This window comes from Homarus americanus, unplaced genomic scaffold, assembly GCF_018991925.1.
Source record: "Homarus americanus isolate GMGI-L3 unplaced genomic scaffold, GMGI_Hamer_2.0 scaffold32583, whole genome shotgun sequence".
Classification (NCBI taxonomy): domain Eukaryota; kingdom Metazoa; phylum Arthropoda; class Malacostraca; order Decapoda; family Nephropidae; genus Homarus; species Homarus americanus.
The window spans coordinates 33,575,211-33,590,269 of NW_024713129.1; the positions used below are offsets into that span (position 1 = coordinate 33,575,211).

At 44.5% G+C, this 15,059-nt stretch overlaps 1 protein-coding gene across 2 annotated transcripts in view; it reads right to left on the bottom strand.

Moving 5' to 3' along the window:
• LOC121869883 (ankyrin-3-like) overlaps positions 1 to 15,059 on the bottom strand; it is an 82,108-nt gene that overhangs the window by 33,809 nt on the left and 33,240 nt on the right. For both annotated transcript variants that reach the window (XM_042371460.1, XM_042371452.1), the window contains exons 2-3: positions 13,002 to 13,189; positions 47 to 2,638 (exon numbers count right to left, since the gene is read on the bottom strand). In XM_042371460.1, coding sequence (XP_042227394.1) covers positions 47 to 2,638; positions 13,002 to 13,189 — 2,780 coding nt within the window. The remainder of the gene's footprint in view (positions 1 to 46; positions 2,639 to 13,001; positions 13,190 to 15,059) is intronic.

The window sequence follows — 15,059 nt, forward strand, 5'->3', positions numbered from 1 at the left end:
AGAAGACGTACTGTGCAATATATAAGGACTAGGATATTGAACTTACCTGGGTGTTCTTGTTGGCCAGCATGAGTTTGAGGGCGGGGAGGCCCTCCGGGTATATAGCAACATACATGAGGGCAGTTTTGGACTCCAGCGTTTGTGCGTTCACGTCTATATCTGGTCGCGCCAGCAGCAACATCGCCAGGTCGTAGTGACTATCTGCCAGAGCCCGAATGAGGGGTGTCTTGCCCTCTGCGTCTGGGATGTTGATATCAATGTCGTTACGATCGAGGAGAGCCTCCACAGCAGTCCGTGATCCGCGTCTCACTGCGTGCATTAGCGCCGGTGCCCGGAACTCATCTGTTTGATTGACGTTTATGTTATTCCTGGCACACAAAAGCCCCACGACGCCCCCGTGGTTTTCACGAGATGCGATCAGCAATGCTGACATTCCCTTCTCCTTGCATCTGATGTTAGGATCAACATCTGGGTGAGAGAACAGAAGACAAACAATGTCTTCTCGTCCCATCATACAGGCGTATATGAGGGCAGTCCTCCCTTCATTGTCTCGCTGGTTCACGTCGATAATGGAATGTTCCATCAGGAGTTTAACACAATCGATGAAGCCATTCTTAGCGGCCAATATGAGGGCAGTAGACCCTTGAGCGTTGCGACGATTAACGCCAGTATACTGGTGTTGAAGCAGCATGCGCGCCACTAATGAGTTGCCTTGATGGCCGGCCGCGACGAGAAGAGCCGTGTCCCCATTGTCGTCATCCAGATTAACATTGGTGTTAGCGTAGTTAATCAAGAGTTCAGCCACCTCGTTGTGACCTGCGCGAACAGCGAAGAGCAAGGCACTACAACTGTCTGTTGCAGTGATGTTGACATCGCTAGAAGGATGTCGCAGCAGAGCGTTAGCGATCTCATACATCCCGGCGATGACAGCAATAGTGAGTGCCGTGTGACCGTCATCGTCTCTCTGGTTAACACTAACCTCTAGACAATTCAAGAGGGCAGTCAAGGAACGTAGCTGGCCGTATTCCGCGGCTATCATGAGTGCTGTTCGGCCACGCCAGTCCGTACAGTTGATGCTGACATTTCCGTGCGACAGTAACAACCGAACAACGTCTGCGTGACCGTTCCTCGCTGCTGCCATGAGTGGCGTGTGACCATGCTCGTCCCTTTCGTTCACGTCCAGCCCAGGCACCATCATGAACACCTTCACCACCTCTGTCTGCCCGCTGGCCACCGACCACGCGAACGACGTCTTGCCTGTTTTCTGCCGCCAGCTGATGTAGGGCCCGTTCTCCAACAACTTAACGACGTCACCAATGTTATCCACCTGCATGTCGCTGACAGGATCGTTATAGCGCTGGGTCATGGCAGAGGGCGTATGAAGGGACGAGTCTGAAGATGAGTCATCCACGCCATCATCTGGTCCTGTTGACGCCAGTTGCTTGTACCGCGTCAGAAGCTGTTCGATATCTTTGTTGCACTGCAGTTTGGCCCAAGTGAGCGCCGTGCGCCCGTTCTTGTCTTCTATTTCAGTCTCACATCGAGAGTCTCTCAGCAGAGTCTTGACTGCTAAAAGCTGATTGTAGCGAGCAGCCCACATCATGGGTGTCAGTCCCTCATTATTAGGTATGTTGGGCTGAAGTGTCTGGTACTGCTGAAGGAGCTCAATCACGTGCACGGCGCTGTTTCTGGCTGACCATGCCAAAGCGGTCATGCCGTCCCCATCTGTCTCGTTGATGTCCACTTCAGGGTGTGCCAAAAGTCTCTGCACCAACGTTCGCTGGCCACTGCGAGCAGCCAGAATAAAGGCAGTAAGGCCATTATTGGTCTTAGAAAAGATTTTGATCATACGATGTGACAGAAGAGCTGACAAAACTTCCTCGTGTCCGCCGGTGGCAGCCATCATAGCTGGGGTGAAGCCTTCTTGATCACACAGGTTGGGGTCAACACTGGGGTGGTGAAGGAGGATGTAGGCACAGTCAGCGTGGCCAGAACGCGCAGCAAATAGGAGTGCCGTTCGACCCTGACCGTCCTGGATGTTGATGTCCGCGTCATTACATTTACAGAGCATATTAACTATGGCTGAGTGGCCGTGTTCAGCTGCACGCATCAGAGGCGTCACCTTGTCCTTCGTACAAACATTAATGTCTGTAGCGTCATGCTGGAGGAGAATGCTGGCCACCTCCACGTGCCCTGTTTCTGCCGCCATCAACAAAGGAGATCGACCAATTTTATCCTTTCTAGAGAGATTAATCCCGCGCTTTACTAACACCTCTGTCGTCTCTACTTGACCCACGGACACGGCCCACATGAGGGCGTCCATACCATCCTTGTCTACTGTGTCTAGACTGGCATTATCGTCCAGCAGGACTGTGACACAGCTGGCGCTTCCACCCGCCGCCGCCCATAAGAGCGCTGTGGAGCCATCTGGGTGGTGCTTGTCCACGGTGGTGCGATAAGAACCTACAAGCTGCCTGACGACACTCTCGTGACCCAGAACGGAGGCCTTCATGAGGGTCGTCTCACCAGCGTTGTTAGTCAGGTCTGGCTCAGTGTCGGGGTGCACCATGAAGAGCCTCACCACCCCTGTGTGGCCCCCGTGAGCCGCCCACAACAGTGCCGTCCACCCGTCGTTGTCCTGCAACAACCAACCATCACGTGAACACACACACACTGGCCAATGGGATCCTACCACACCTGCCTGACATAATAAATCCTGTGGTAACAAGACGATGAGAAGAGATAGGGTAAAATAAGGATCCGACATCGATAAATACACCAGAAAAAATGGACAGATTGTTCTATGTCCATGTGAGAGGTGACACAAGGCGACACAACGACACAAAGAGTGACAGTGGCCTGCAAATTGATATGAGTGTCCTGACATACATACCTGCAAGTTGACGTGGGTGGCCTAACGTACAGTCCCGGACATTTCCGCGTTAGACACTCATCCACAAATGTGAACCCCGTGAATGTGAGACTAGAGAATCTGAAGCAACAGGCAGAGATTTGTTTATCTTGTAATAATGTGTGTGTGTGTGTGTGTGGGCAGGGTGTAAGGAGGAATGTTAGGGGTTGGGGAGTGCAGGGGTGTAGGGTAACTGTTGTCATGTGTTGTTTCAACTTACTATGGATTTGGGTTTGCTCTTGTATTAAATATATAAATACATATATAAATATATATATATATATATATATATATATATATATATATATATATATATATATATATATATATATATATATATATATATATATATATATATATATATATATATATATATATATATATATATATATATATATATATATATGCAAGTAAATCACTGTAGTTGGTGGTCTGGGTATATGCTGATAAGCAAGGAAGAACACGAAGTGTTTTCTTTCTTTCCTATATATATATATATATATATATATATATATATATATATATATATATATATATATATATATATATATATATATATATATATATATATATACTGTATATATCAAACAAAGAAGTATGTGTGTTTGTGTGTCCGCACGAGAATCTCGGAAACTACTTTACCGATCTGTAGTGATGATGGATGGTGTTATATGTAGTGATGATGGATGTTGTTATATGTAGTCATGATGGGTGGTGTTATATGTAGTGATGATGGATGATGTTATATGTAGTGATGATGGATGGTGTTATATGTAGTGATGATGGATGATGTTATATGTAGTGATGATGGATGGAGTCATATATAGTGATGATGGATGGTGTTATATGTAGTGATGATGGATGGAGTTATATATAGTGATGATGGATGGTGTTATATGTAGTGATGATGGATGGTGTTATATGTAGTGATGATGGATGATGTTATATGTAGTGATGATGGATGTTGATATATGTAGTGATGATGGATGTTGATATATGTAGTCATGATGGGTGGTGTTATATGTAGTGATGATGGATGGTGTTATATGTAGTGATGATGGATGGTGTTATATGTAGTGATGATGGATGGTGTTATATGTAGTGATGATGGATGGAGTTATATATAGTGATGATGGATGGTGTTATATGTAGTGATGATGGATGGTGTTATATGTAGTGATGATGGATGATGCTATATGTAGTGATGATGGGTGGTGTTTTATGTAGTGATGATTAGACAATAAAATAATAACAGTTTAATGCTAAGAAAATATACTTTGCTGTACCATTGTAGTGAAAAACATGGTGGAACTTACATACACCGTTAATGAACTATTGATGGAAGAAGAAGTTTTGGGGACTGAACAGTGAGACAATGTGGAGCCTCCCGGAGGGTGGCGTCCTACCGTGGCCTCGCGAACGAGGGATGAACCATGTAAACTCGTCCCAAAGCATTGCCTGACTTTATCCCTGGACATCCTTCAACATCGGATCCTTGAGCTCTTCTCTGGAACTTTTTCATTGAAGTCTGCCATATGTAGTACTTGGGTACGTCAACAAACAGGAGTTTTTGAGCAAACTCATCTTCCTGTGAAAGCTTGAAGAATGCAGTGAGGGTCGTATCAGCAGGATTTGCCATTTGATTTTGGAGAGACTCTTCTGTGAAGTATACTCTTTGTCCATTTTCCAGGTGAACAGCCAGATGAACTACTGTTGGACATCGTTCGTGTATGGGAAAATTATAAATTTTCCACAGGGCTTCAGTGCTGCATATATAACGGCCCTGCTGAAACTGTCACCTCATCATGATTTCCATCCTTTTCCAATGCAAAGATCGCTTGGTCAGAGCCTCTGTTGACGTATTTGCAAACATACTTGATGGACTTGACTGAATTGCAGAACTCCACATTGATGTGCTCATTGAATGCTTTACTCAAAAGAGGATTGTAGGGGACCACCCATTTGTTGTCTACTGTTATTTCACTGTCTGTTCCAGGCCGCAACACTGCTGTAAAACCTCCATCGCCTGGCGCTCTTCTCCTGTACTGAGGATAGCTATCTTCTCCACTCTGAGTATCCTTTCTCAGGTCTTTTGGGAAGTTTTTGGTGCAACGTCCATCTTTCATGCATGGAGAGTGTCTGTTGAATGGTCCACATGGCCCATGAATCATTTGCTTCTTGATGATCTCATAGAGAACTGGATCTTCTTCTGGATCAGGAAACTCTGCTCGTATGCAGTTGTCAATCATGTTCGGTAGAAGTTTCTCTTTCAGCCACATCAAGACATGGGCATGTGGTAGACCTCGTTTCTGCCACTCAATGGAGTACATGTAGCACTGTGTAGGGCCAAAGATTGATGCTTTTATAAGCAAGTCCATGAGTTTGAACACTTTCTGACGAAATACTCTCGCTACAATATCATGCCGATCTTGTCCCTTCTGACCTTCCATTAGAGCTTCTGTTATGTCAGTCCATACAGGGTTGCAAGTAAAAGTAATGAAGAGATCTGGTCGTCCATAGTTTCTGACGTAGGTCATGGCATCCTGAGTCTTTTCATGCATGAATCGAAGACCTCCAATGAAGGAAGAGGGGAGAATCACCTCCAACATTGCCCACATGTCCATCCCTTTCTACTGCATCTCTCAGATGAATGTAGTCATCAACCTTGAGCTTATTTTGGTTGAGTCGTATGAAGATGAGTCTTTCTGTTTCAATTATGGCATACATGTCCACTACAAATTGGTAGAAGAGGTTCCTTGATCTTAGTATCTGGTTGAAACTGTCTTCTCTGATCATGAATCTGTATGAATAAAGTCATTGGATAAGACTTTCTTACCTACTTTTGCCACACCAGTCGCTGGATCTGTGTGAGGAATGTTCAAGTGATATCCATCTTCACCTTTCCAGAAGATGAGAGGATACTGCAGTGCATCATAGGATCGATGTGTCTCTGATATTCTTGTGAGCGACTCGTCTCTCATTTTGAGTATGATGTCTCGTTTCTCAAACTCTTGACCGACAATCAGGATGGCTACTTCATCAACTACAGGAGCATTGAATCTTCTTTCAAGTTCTCCCTTAGGGGTCGTGTCTGCTTTGATCCTGACTTCGTACTCGTCAGAAGGCATGTTTTCCAGGGCATTTTTAAATGACTGTACATACGTGTTGCACTCATTCAGCATTTCTTGGATAGATAGGACAATGTCATGTCTGACACCTTGAATATTGCTACACCTGATAGTAGTCTGCTTTTCATGATCTCCCATGAAGTAGATTTGGAGGAACTTTGTCTGCTCATCTTCTAGTGGTAAGAGGGATCCTGCTTTGTGATAGATTTGACCCTGGACTTTGAATGTGGGCATGTATCCGTGCTCACGAAGTACTCTGGTAGCTCCAAAGGATGTCATCTGGAAACATGAATTGTACTTCCGTATAATTTCCAAGAAGTGTTTTGACTCTGGTGTTGTTCCCAGCATGAGAGTCTTCAATGGTTGTGGTGGTTTTTCCAAATTTGGCAGTCGTACTTTCCCATGAGAGCAGCACAGTCCAGCAGATTCTCCTTTATACTTCTTTGCACCGCAGTGTTCACATTTCTTATCCATGTTGCCAATGACAACAGAGGGATACTTTTCATATTCTATCTCATTGTCATAGTTAAATGCTGTTCTTGCAAGTGTAAGCCACTGTGTATTCTTTCTTAGAATTCTGGATCCCGCAGATCTCTGTCTATTAGCATTCAAACGAATTTCACGTGCTTGATCATTTTCTAGAGAACGCCTTTCTGCTGTTTGCTATCTGTCAGCATTAAGACGGAATTCCCTTTCCTGATCTGTTTCCTGTGACCGACTTGCCGCTGTTCGCTCTCTCATAGCATTAAGACGGGATTCTCTTTCCTGATCTGTTTCCTGTGACCGACTTGCCGCTGTTCGTTCTCTCTGAGCATTAAGATGGAATTCCCTTTCCTGATCTGTTTCCTGTGACCGACTTGCCGCTGTTCGCTCACTCTGAGCATTAAGACGGGATTCCCTTTCCTGATCTGTTTAATGAGACCGACTGTCCGCTGTTCGCTTTCTCTTAGCATTAAGACGGGATTCCCTTTCCTGATCCATTTCCTGTGACCGACTTGCCGTTATTCACTCTCTGTTAGTTTGTAAACGTGCAGCACGTTGTTGCCTTGATTCACTTGATCTTGATTGCTGCTTTCTCAATGCATCTCTCTGTTTTCTTTCAAGAATTGACAGCCTTGGTCGTTTATTTGGCGGCATTTTGTTCTGTACGTTTGACATACCTCGTTATCGTTAGAATGGACATGACACCAGCATCACACAATTAAGACAGGGTGGAACATTGCTGTGTCAAATGGTATAGCAATTAAACTATTATTATTTCATTGTCTAATCATCACTACATATTAGGGTGTGTCATAGGAGGGAAGATCAGCTAAAACTAATGGCCCATCACTTTTTTGGTAGATTTTAGTGTATATAAACAGAAAATAATTTCAGTTTCAATATTTTGCAACCTTTTGCTAGGTAAATTTTAGCGTGAAATTTATCGAAAATCTAACGTACAGCTGCATTAGTGCATTACAATTAAATAGTGAACATTGCTTTCTGACTTCATTCTTTAACAACCCAACTAACAATATTTTTTTCTGTTTCAGATTCTGATGCATTTATAAGTTGATAATATTTGCGATGGCTGCTTGTGTCAGGACGAGGAACCAAAAATCCAGCCATCTCAGTCACTATCTTGGGTCTGGGAGAGAGCTCCTGAAGTCGGAGTTGCCTACATTGAGAGATGCTTTGAGATACGGTGTTTTAATCAGGCAAATCAGTGAAAAGAACCAAAGAACTTACACAAACAAAGACATTGCCAGTGATATGACCAAAGCTGTCTTGGCACAGTACACTCTGGCTAACGCTCAGTTCAAGCCTCCAGTCATAACAAGTCAGAAGAAGATTAGTGAGAGACTGCTAGCCAGTTGGGAAAAGGCAAGAGATATCTCTCTTGGGAGAGGAAAACTTGCAGTTAAGGACAGCTTTGCCAAGCAACTGGACCAGTTATTTGACATAATTACTTGCAAGTGCCCAATTGTTCTCTGTCCTGAGTTTGGATGCGATCGTGACTGTAAATCCGAGGCCCACATCTCCTGTATTTGCAAGCGTGAACTGAAGATTCCTGTGATCGAACTGGCATTTGTCAAAGCACAGAGAGAGAAGACTGGCAGTATAGGGGCTCTCATGATTTCTAGCCAAGATATTCCGGAGTCCAAGAGACAGGAGGCTGCCACAGAGAGACAGAAGAGGAGAAGAGTTGCCGAGGAAAAGAGACTTGAGAAGGCCCAGGGTGAGGTAAAAAAGGCCGATGATTGGAGTCAAGCTGATTCAGAGTTTAATGACTTCCCCATGGCTGATCCGAGTGCTGACCAGGAGAATGGTGACTTTGTCCCTAACCCAGAAAATAATGATCCCAAACCTTCCAGGCATAAGATTCGAAATAGGAAAGATATTCCGAGCATAGCTCTGGCCAGCATGCGACACCACACTGGTCTCAGAGAAACTGCAGAGATAGCAACAGCTGCCTGGATTGACGGTGGTTTGATAACACCTGATGATGTTCACCTGGTGATAGATCATAACAAAGTAAGGAGAGCTCAGGAGAAACTTGTCAGTAACCTAGAGGAGGAGTTTGATAAGGGGATAAGAGAAAATGGAATCAATTGTTTGTTCTTTGATGGGAGAAGGGATGACACTAAAGTGTTCATGAAAGTTGGAGATTCTGACAAGTTGTTCCCTGCCATGGTGAAGGAGGAACACTACTCCTGCTGCAGTGAACCAGGAGGGAAGTATTTGTGGCATTTCACTCCAGAGAAAGATGACATCAGGAAACCAGCTGAGATAGTGGCAGATAACATTGTGAACTGGCTCAGAGAGAGGAACGTAGACCAGACCCTGCAGGCCATTGGAGGGGACAGCACCAACACGAACACAGGGTGGCAAGGGGGGGTCATACAGTGGATAGAGCGGAAGATTGGGAGGAAGCTGGTCTGGATTGTTTGTGACCTCCACACCAACGAGTTGCCACTCAGACATCTGATCCAGGAGCTGGATGGCAAGACTCTTTCAAACAACAGATGGTCTGGTCCTCTTGGCAAGATGCTGGACTCTGCCACTGAGTTAGAAATAAATCCGAGCTTTGAAAAATCACAGTTGGCCCTCCACTCGTTGAGCTTGCACATACTGTCATTGACGACCTGAGTACTGACCAGTACTATGGTTACATGATTTGCAGTGCCATCAAAACTGGGGTCATGCCTGATAGACTTGCTTACCTGCAGATAGGTCCAGTCTCACATTCTAGGTGGCTCACAACGGCTCTCAGGTTCTGCAGAATTTGGGTCGCTCATCATAAACTGAAAGGGAACCAGCTTCACAACCTGAGACTTATTGTCCAATTCATCGTGAGTGTCTACTTGCCAAATTGGTTCAACACCAAGGTCAAGTCATCGTTCTCCTAAGGTCCGAGGCATGTTCTCTTCCAGCTTGAGCTCCTGAGGAGTCAGCCAAGGAAAGTTGCTCAGATTGTGGAGCAGACTGTGAGGAGATCTTCCTGGTATGCTCATCCCGAGGCAGTTCTGCAGACAACGCTCTGCAGTAAGGATGAGGAGGAGAGAAGAGTGGCAGTCAAAAAGATCTTGGATATGAGACTTATGAGAGGATCTGGGCATGACGAATCAGTTGGTGACGATTCCTTCAGGGTCAGGAAGACTCCTGAAGTCAATCTAGGTGCCAAGACCCTCACTGATCTCATAGATCTGGATAGCATCCAGGCTGGCAATGAGCCCCCTCTTACCTGCAGCCTCACCAATGTTCAAGTCAGAGCTTTCCTGGACAACCCCATGCATGTCCCTGCCTGGCCCTCGCACACCCAGAGTATAGAGCGTTGTGTACAGCAAGTGAGCGAGGCCAGCAGGCACGTGTACAGCCAGGAGAGGAGGGAAGGCTACATCCGAGCCCAGGTGGTCAGCAGGGAGGTGATGAGTAGAAACAGAAGCAAGAAAGACATGTTCTCTATGGTGTGCAGCAACACCGGGTCGTAGTAGTAAAACCGGTTTTTGTATTTGATGATTTTGTTTTCTAAAGGAATATTAAATTTAATAAATGTGTCAAGATCATTCGTTTCACTATTCTGGATAATTTTCAGCCTAATAAATTAACCTGATACATTTACTTTACTTTAAATAAACTATTTAGTGGTGTTGGTAAAAGAGTGGGAATACTGAATTTTCATAAGATTTCAAGTTAAAATTTACCTAGCAAATAATGAAAACTTTTCAAATCTGAAGATATCACATGATTCTGCACATAGAACTACATCATTAATACCATGGGCCGATTTTTCAAACTCAAAAAAAAAAAATTCGCCTCCGTATGACACACCCTACTACATATAACACCACCCATCATCAGTATATATAACAACATCCATCATCGCTACATATAACATCACCCATCATCACTACATATAACATCATCCATCATCACTACATATAACACCATGCACCATCACTACATATAACACCATCCATCATCACTACAGATCGGTAAAGTAGTTTCCGAGATTCTCGTGCGAACACACAAACAAACAAACACACAGACATACTTCTTTGTTATATATATATATATATATATATATATATATATATATATATATATATATATATATATATATATATATATATATATAAATCACTGTAGTTACGCGTGATCTTACGATGTGACAGAAGAGCTGACAAAATTTCCTCGTGTCCGCCGGTGGCAGCCATCATAGCTGGGGTGAGGCCCTCTTGATCACACAGGTTGGGGTCAACACTGGGGTGGTGAAGGAGGATGTAGGCACAGTCAGCGTGGCCAGAGCGCGCAGCAAATAGGAGTGCCGTTCGACCCTGACCGCCCTGGATGTTGATGTCCGCGTCATGACATTTACAGAGCATATTATCTATGGCTGAGTGGCCATGTTCAGCCGCACGCATCAGAGGCGTCACCTTGTCCTTTGTACAAACTTTATGTCTGTAGCGTCATGCTGGAGGAGAATGCTGGCCACCTCCACGTACCCTGCGTCTGCCGCCATCATCAAACACGTAAACCACCACGACAATAGCCCCACATAACCGTGCCCTCCCCCCTCCCCTTTTGCCTTGCCTCGCTCCCTCTCTGGTCACCACCCACAGGATGATGTTATAGCGCCTATTTCAGCATTGCTGGGTGGCAATGTGTAGTCCATTCCACGCCTCACGCACTCCTGACATCACTTACCACTAATTACCACACATGGTGAATTTGATATTCGAATATTGAAAAGGAGAGATCTTTTCACGAACGGAGAAAAGAAAATGTTTTACAAAATGATGTTTTTGCACAATTGATGACGTAACAATGTCAATAGACAATAAGAATGCATCCGGGTTAATGTTAGGAACCCAGAAGATACAGCTTTGAAGAAGCTCTTATTAGAAGTCCAGATGAACCGCCACAAAACCTTACTCGCTCTGAGACGTTGTGAACATTATTCATAGTGAACAGATGGAAGTAGGTATTGAAGGAAACACGACTAAGACACGGAGCGTTATTCCTAACGTTTCATTACTAGACTTTTTCAAAGGAATGAACACACAATACGGGTTACTGCTATTTATACAAGCACAAACCTTGGGACTGGTAAAAGGGAATGAATTTGAATATCACACAATACTTATAAATACTATGGATGCATTGCAATATTAGAGTTAAAAATCTGCATTAATTGCTTGTATAAGCTTATGACAAACACTTTATTTCTGCAGAAGTCAAATATTTGGCTGAGGTTCATATTAGAATACTGAATTCACCAGGTGTGGTAGTTAGTGGTAATACTGGGTGTGTTGTCATAGGTGGCTAGAGGGAAACTTGGGGTGTATAAGGTAACTTAGGCGACCCTACTAGATCAGTCATTTAATGAGAGCAAAATTTATACAACGACGGTAAAGGTTCAACATTGCCAGACACTGTGATGAGTAGATTGATATCAAGTGACCTTATCAGTCTCATGGTGGCCGGTCACAGTGTGCACCTGACAGCTATATTCATTAGGGCTGAACAGTATGATTTCGATGGTTAATCGTTTAAGTTGTAAAATTACCTACATATAAAATATACCACACAGTGACAATAAATGAGGATGTTCAGGTGAGAACATTTCCCGATATGCCACCGTTGTTACCACAAATAATAAGGGCTGTTTCACTTGCAAATTCCCTCTGAGTAGCTATTCTGTCATCTGCCTTTGTATTTTTCACGATTTACTTAGTAAGAGGAAGTCATCGGTAAACAAGTAATTATTTATATATTATCCATTCATTTTAATCATATATATCTTTAATACAATTGTATACCCATATTCTTAATTCTTATTAACCTCCTTCCATCTCCATTTATTTAACATATGGTGAAACAACAATGTATGGCAGCAGCATGCGCCACAAAATTCAGTGACACCCGCACCTCCACTTCCCAACCACTAACACTCCTCCGTCCATACTTTCACTCTCCAGCCACCACACACACACACACACACATTGTTACCAGACAAATGAATCTCTGCCTGTTGTTTCAAAGTCCTCAGTTTTACATTCAAGGGGTTCACATTTGTGGGTGGGTGTCGAACGTGGAAATGTCCGGGACTGTACCTGCATGTTGACAAGGGTGGCCTTACGTACCTGCAAGTTGACATGGGTGGCCTGACGTACCTGGAGGTTGACATGTATAAGCTACCATACCTGAAGTTGACATGGGTGGCCTAACGTACCTGCAAGTTGGCGTGGGTGGCTTAATGTACTTGAAATCTGACGAGGATGGACTAGCGTACCTGCAAGTTGACGGTAGTGGCTTGAAGTACCTTTAGGTTGACGTGGGAAGCCGGTCGTGCCTGAAGGTTGACGGGGTAGAGTAACGCATCTTTAGGTTGGCGTGGGTGACCTGACATACCAGTAGCTTGACGTGGAAGGCGTGTCGTATTATACCTGTAGTTTGACATGGGTAGGCTGACATACCTGAAGGTTTACGTGGGTGGCCGGGTGCTGCAGTATGGACGCCACCACAGCCTCGTGCCCCCGCCAAGCAGCGTACATGAGGGCGCTCTCTCCATGACTGTTTTGCCAATTGACTTCCGCCCCGGCAGTCAGTAATGTGGCCACGGCAGGTACATCTCCCGTGTCTGCCGCACTCACTAACCTCTCTTCTGATGGCACAATACATAACTAAACTTTGATAACATGATTACACATACACCGCACCACGCACACAGTACTAGACCATTCGCTGCACCACACACAAAATACCACACAACACGGTAACACGACTACTTACTTTGCTCTCACTCGGAACCGAGTATGGCGATCATCCAGCTATGATACAATGATATGAGTAATTAGGGGTGTCAACTTCGTTGGTGAGCTCTGAGGTGACTCGAGAGGCCGATACGGGACCAGCAGGGTCGTCCACAGATGTGGCACGTGTGGAGGGCTATATCTAGTGCGGCAGCGCCTTTCCGACACCAGCGCTTGTCTGCCTTGGCAGGCAGTCGGAGTAATTCGAAAGTATTGACATCTTCTCATTTAGTGCTCCTCCAAGCGTTAAGGGGATCGATTAGGCACTTTTCAGGTTTGTCTTAAGACTATCCTTATACTTTTACCGTTGCCCGCCAGCGTTACGTTTACCATTCGTTAGGTGACTGTAAAGTAGTTACTTTGGCAGTCTACTGTCGTCTATTCAGGCAACATGACCAGTCCACTGTAGTTGTTCATGGATAATGGTAGCCTCGATGCTCCAACAGTTGGTGTCAGCGAGAATACTGGCATTCGTTCTCTTGTCTTCCCAGCGAACTCGGAGGATGAAACGTAGACTACGTTGGTGAAAGTTTTCAAGTGCTTTGAGGTACCTCCTGTATGTAACCTATGTCTCACTGCCCTATAACAGGATGGGGAGAACCACTGCTTGATATACGTGCAGCTCCCTACAGCTGAAGACATGGGTACAGAATCTGTCAAAGGCTAGAAATGCACATCTGATCCAATATTGAATCTCTTTATCGATGTCCACAGTGGTGGACAGGTGGGAGCAGAGATACTGAAAGTGGATGACATTAGAGAGGGTAGTACCGTTAAGCTGGATGGATGGTGGAGGTGTGGTTGAACCAGGGGCAGGCTGAAAGAGAATCTGAGTCTTACGTATATAACCGGTCGGAATTCTACTCATTGTTTTTTTTCTTTTTATAGTGGATGGTAATGCAGTGGAAGCGCCCTTCAGAAAACCGAACCAGAACAAGCAAAATTAATTTTGAATTATTTACGTAGTTCGGACTGGTGTTCCTGAAAATGGGGATAAAGAGAGGCATTGAAAAATGATAACACTTGTATTATTTCAAACACCACCCCTTACAACACTACAGATGGAATCAATAACTGTGCAAAAAGCACTAGATTAACTTCTTAGCGTAGCTTACAGCACTGTAATGGGAAACAAAAGTTATTAATTGCATCCTAGGAGAACTAAGGCCACAGAAGTACTTTACACAAAATAAATACAAGACAAATTTATAGTAATTCCTGAGGAATAAAAATCCTGATTTAGTCATACTACACTAGAACATTGGATCAATCATAGCCAGCCTGGAATGACCCACAAAATACAATTAATCCAAACTACCTTAAATACACGGAACCCGAAGGTTGTAACTACTAGCCTGCCCAGTGCATTTCTCCAACAATACCCTTAACATGTTCATAATACTCCGTACTTCCCAGCACTACAGCCCAAACAATTCCTTAAGAGGAACTCCTACGTCCCACATGCGCAATCAACCATAGGGTCGTTGACCTCATACCAGGACTTGGCTAATTGGACCACATACACCCAATACTGAAGAGGTGAATGTCTCTATGTAACCACAAGAATTCCAGGTCCCAGAGAGTTACCCCTCATTCATCAATTCTGCACCCTGGGCCCGATAACTGGGGAAGGAGCGACCGTCACTCAAGCCTGGTAAGGCCAGCTCACAATACAACCAGGTGGCCCCGCCACGACTGAGGGTCCTCCAGAGGGCTTTCCTG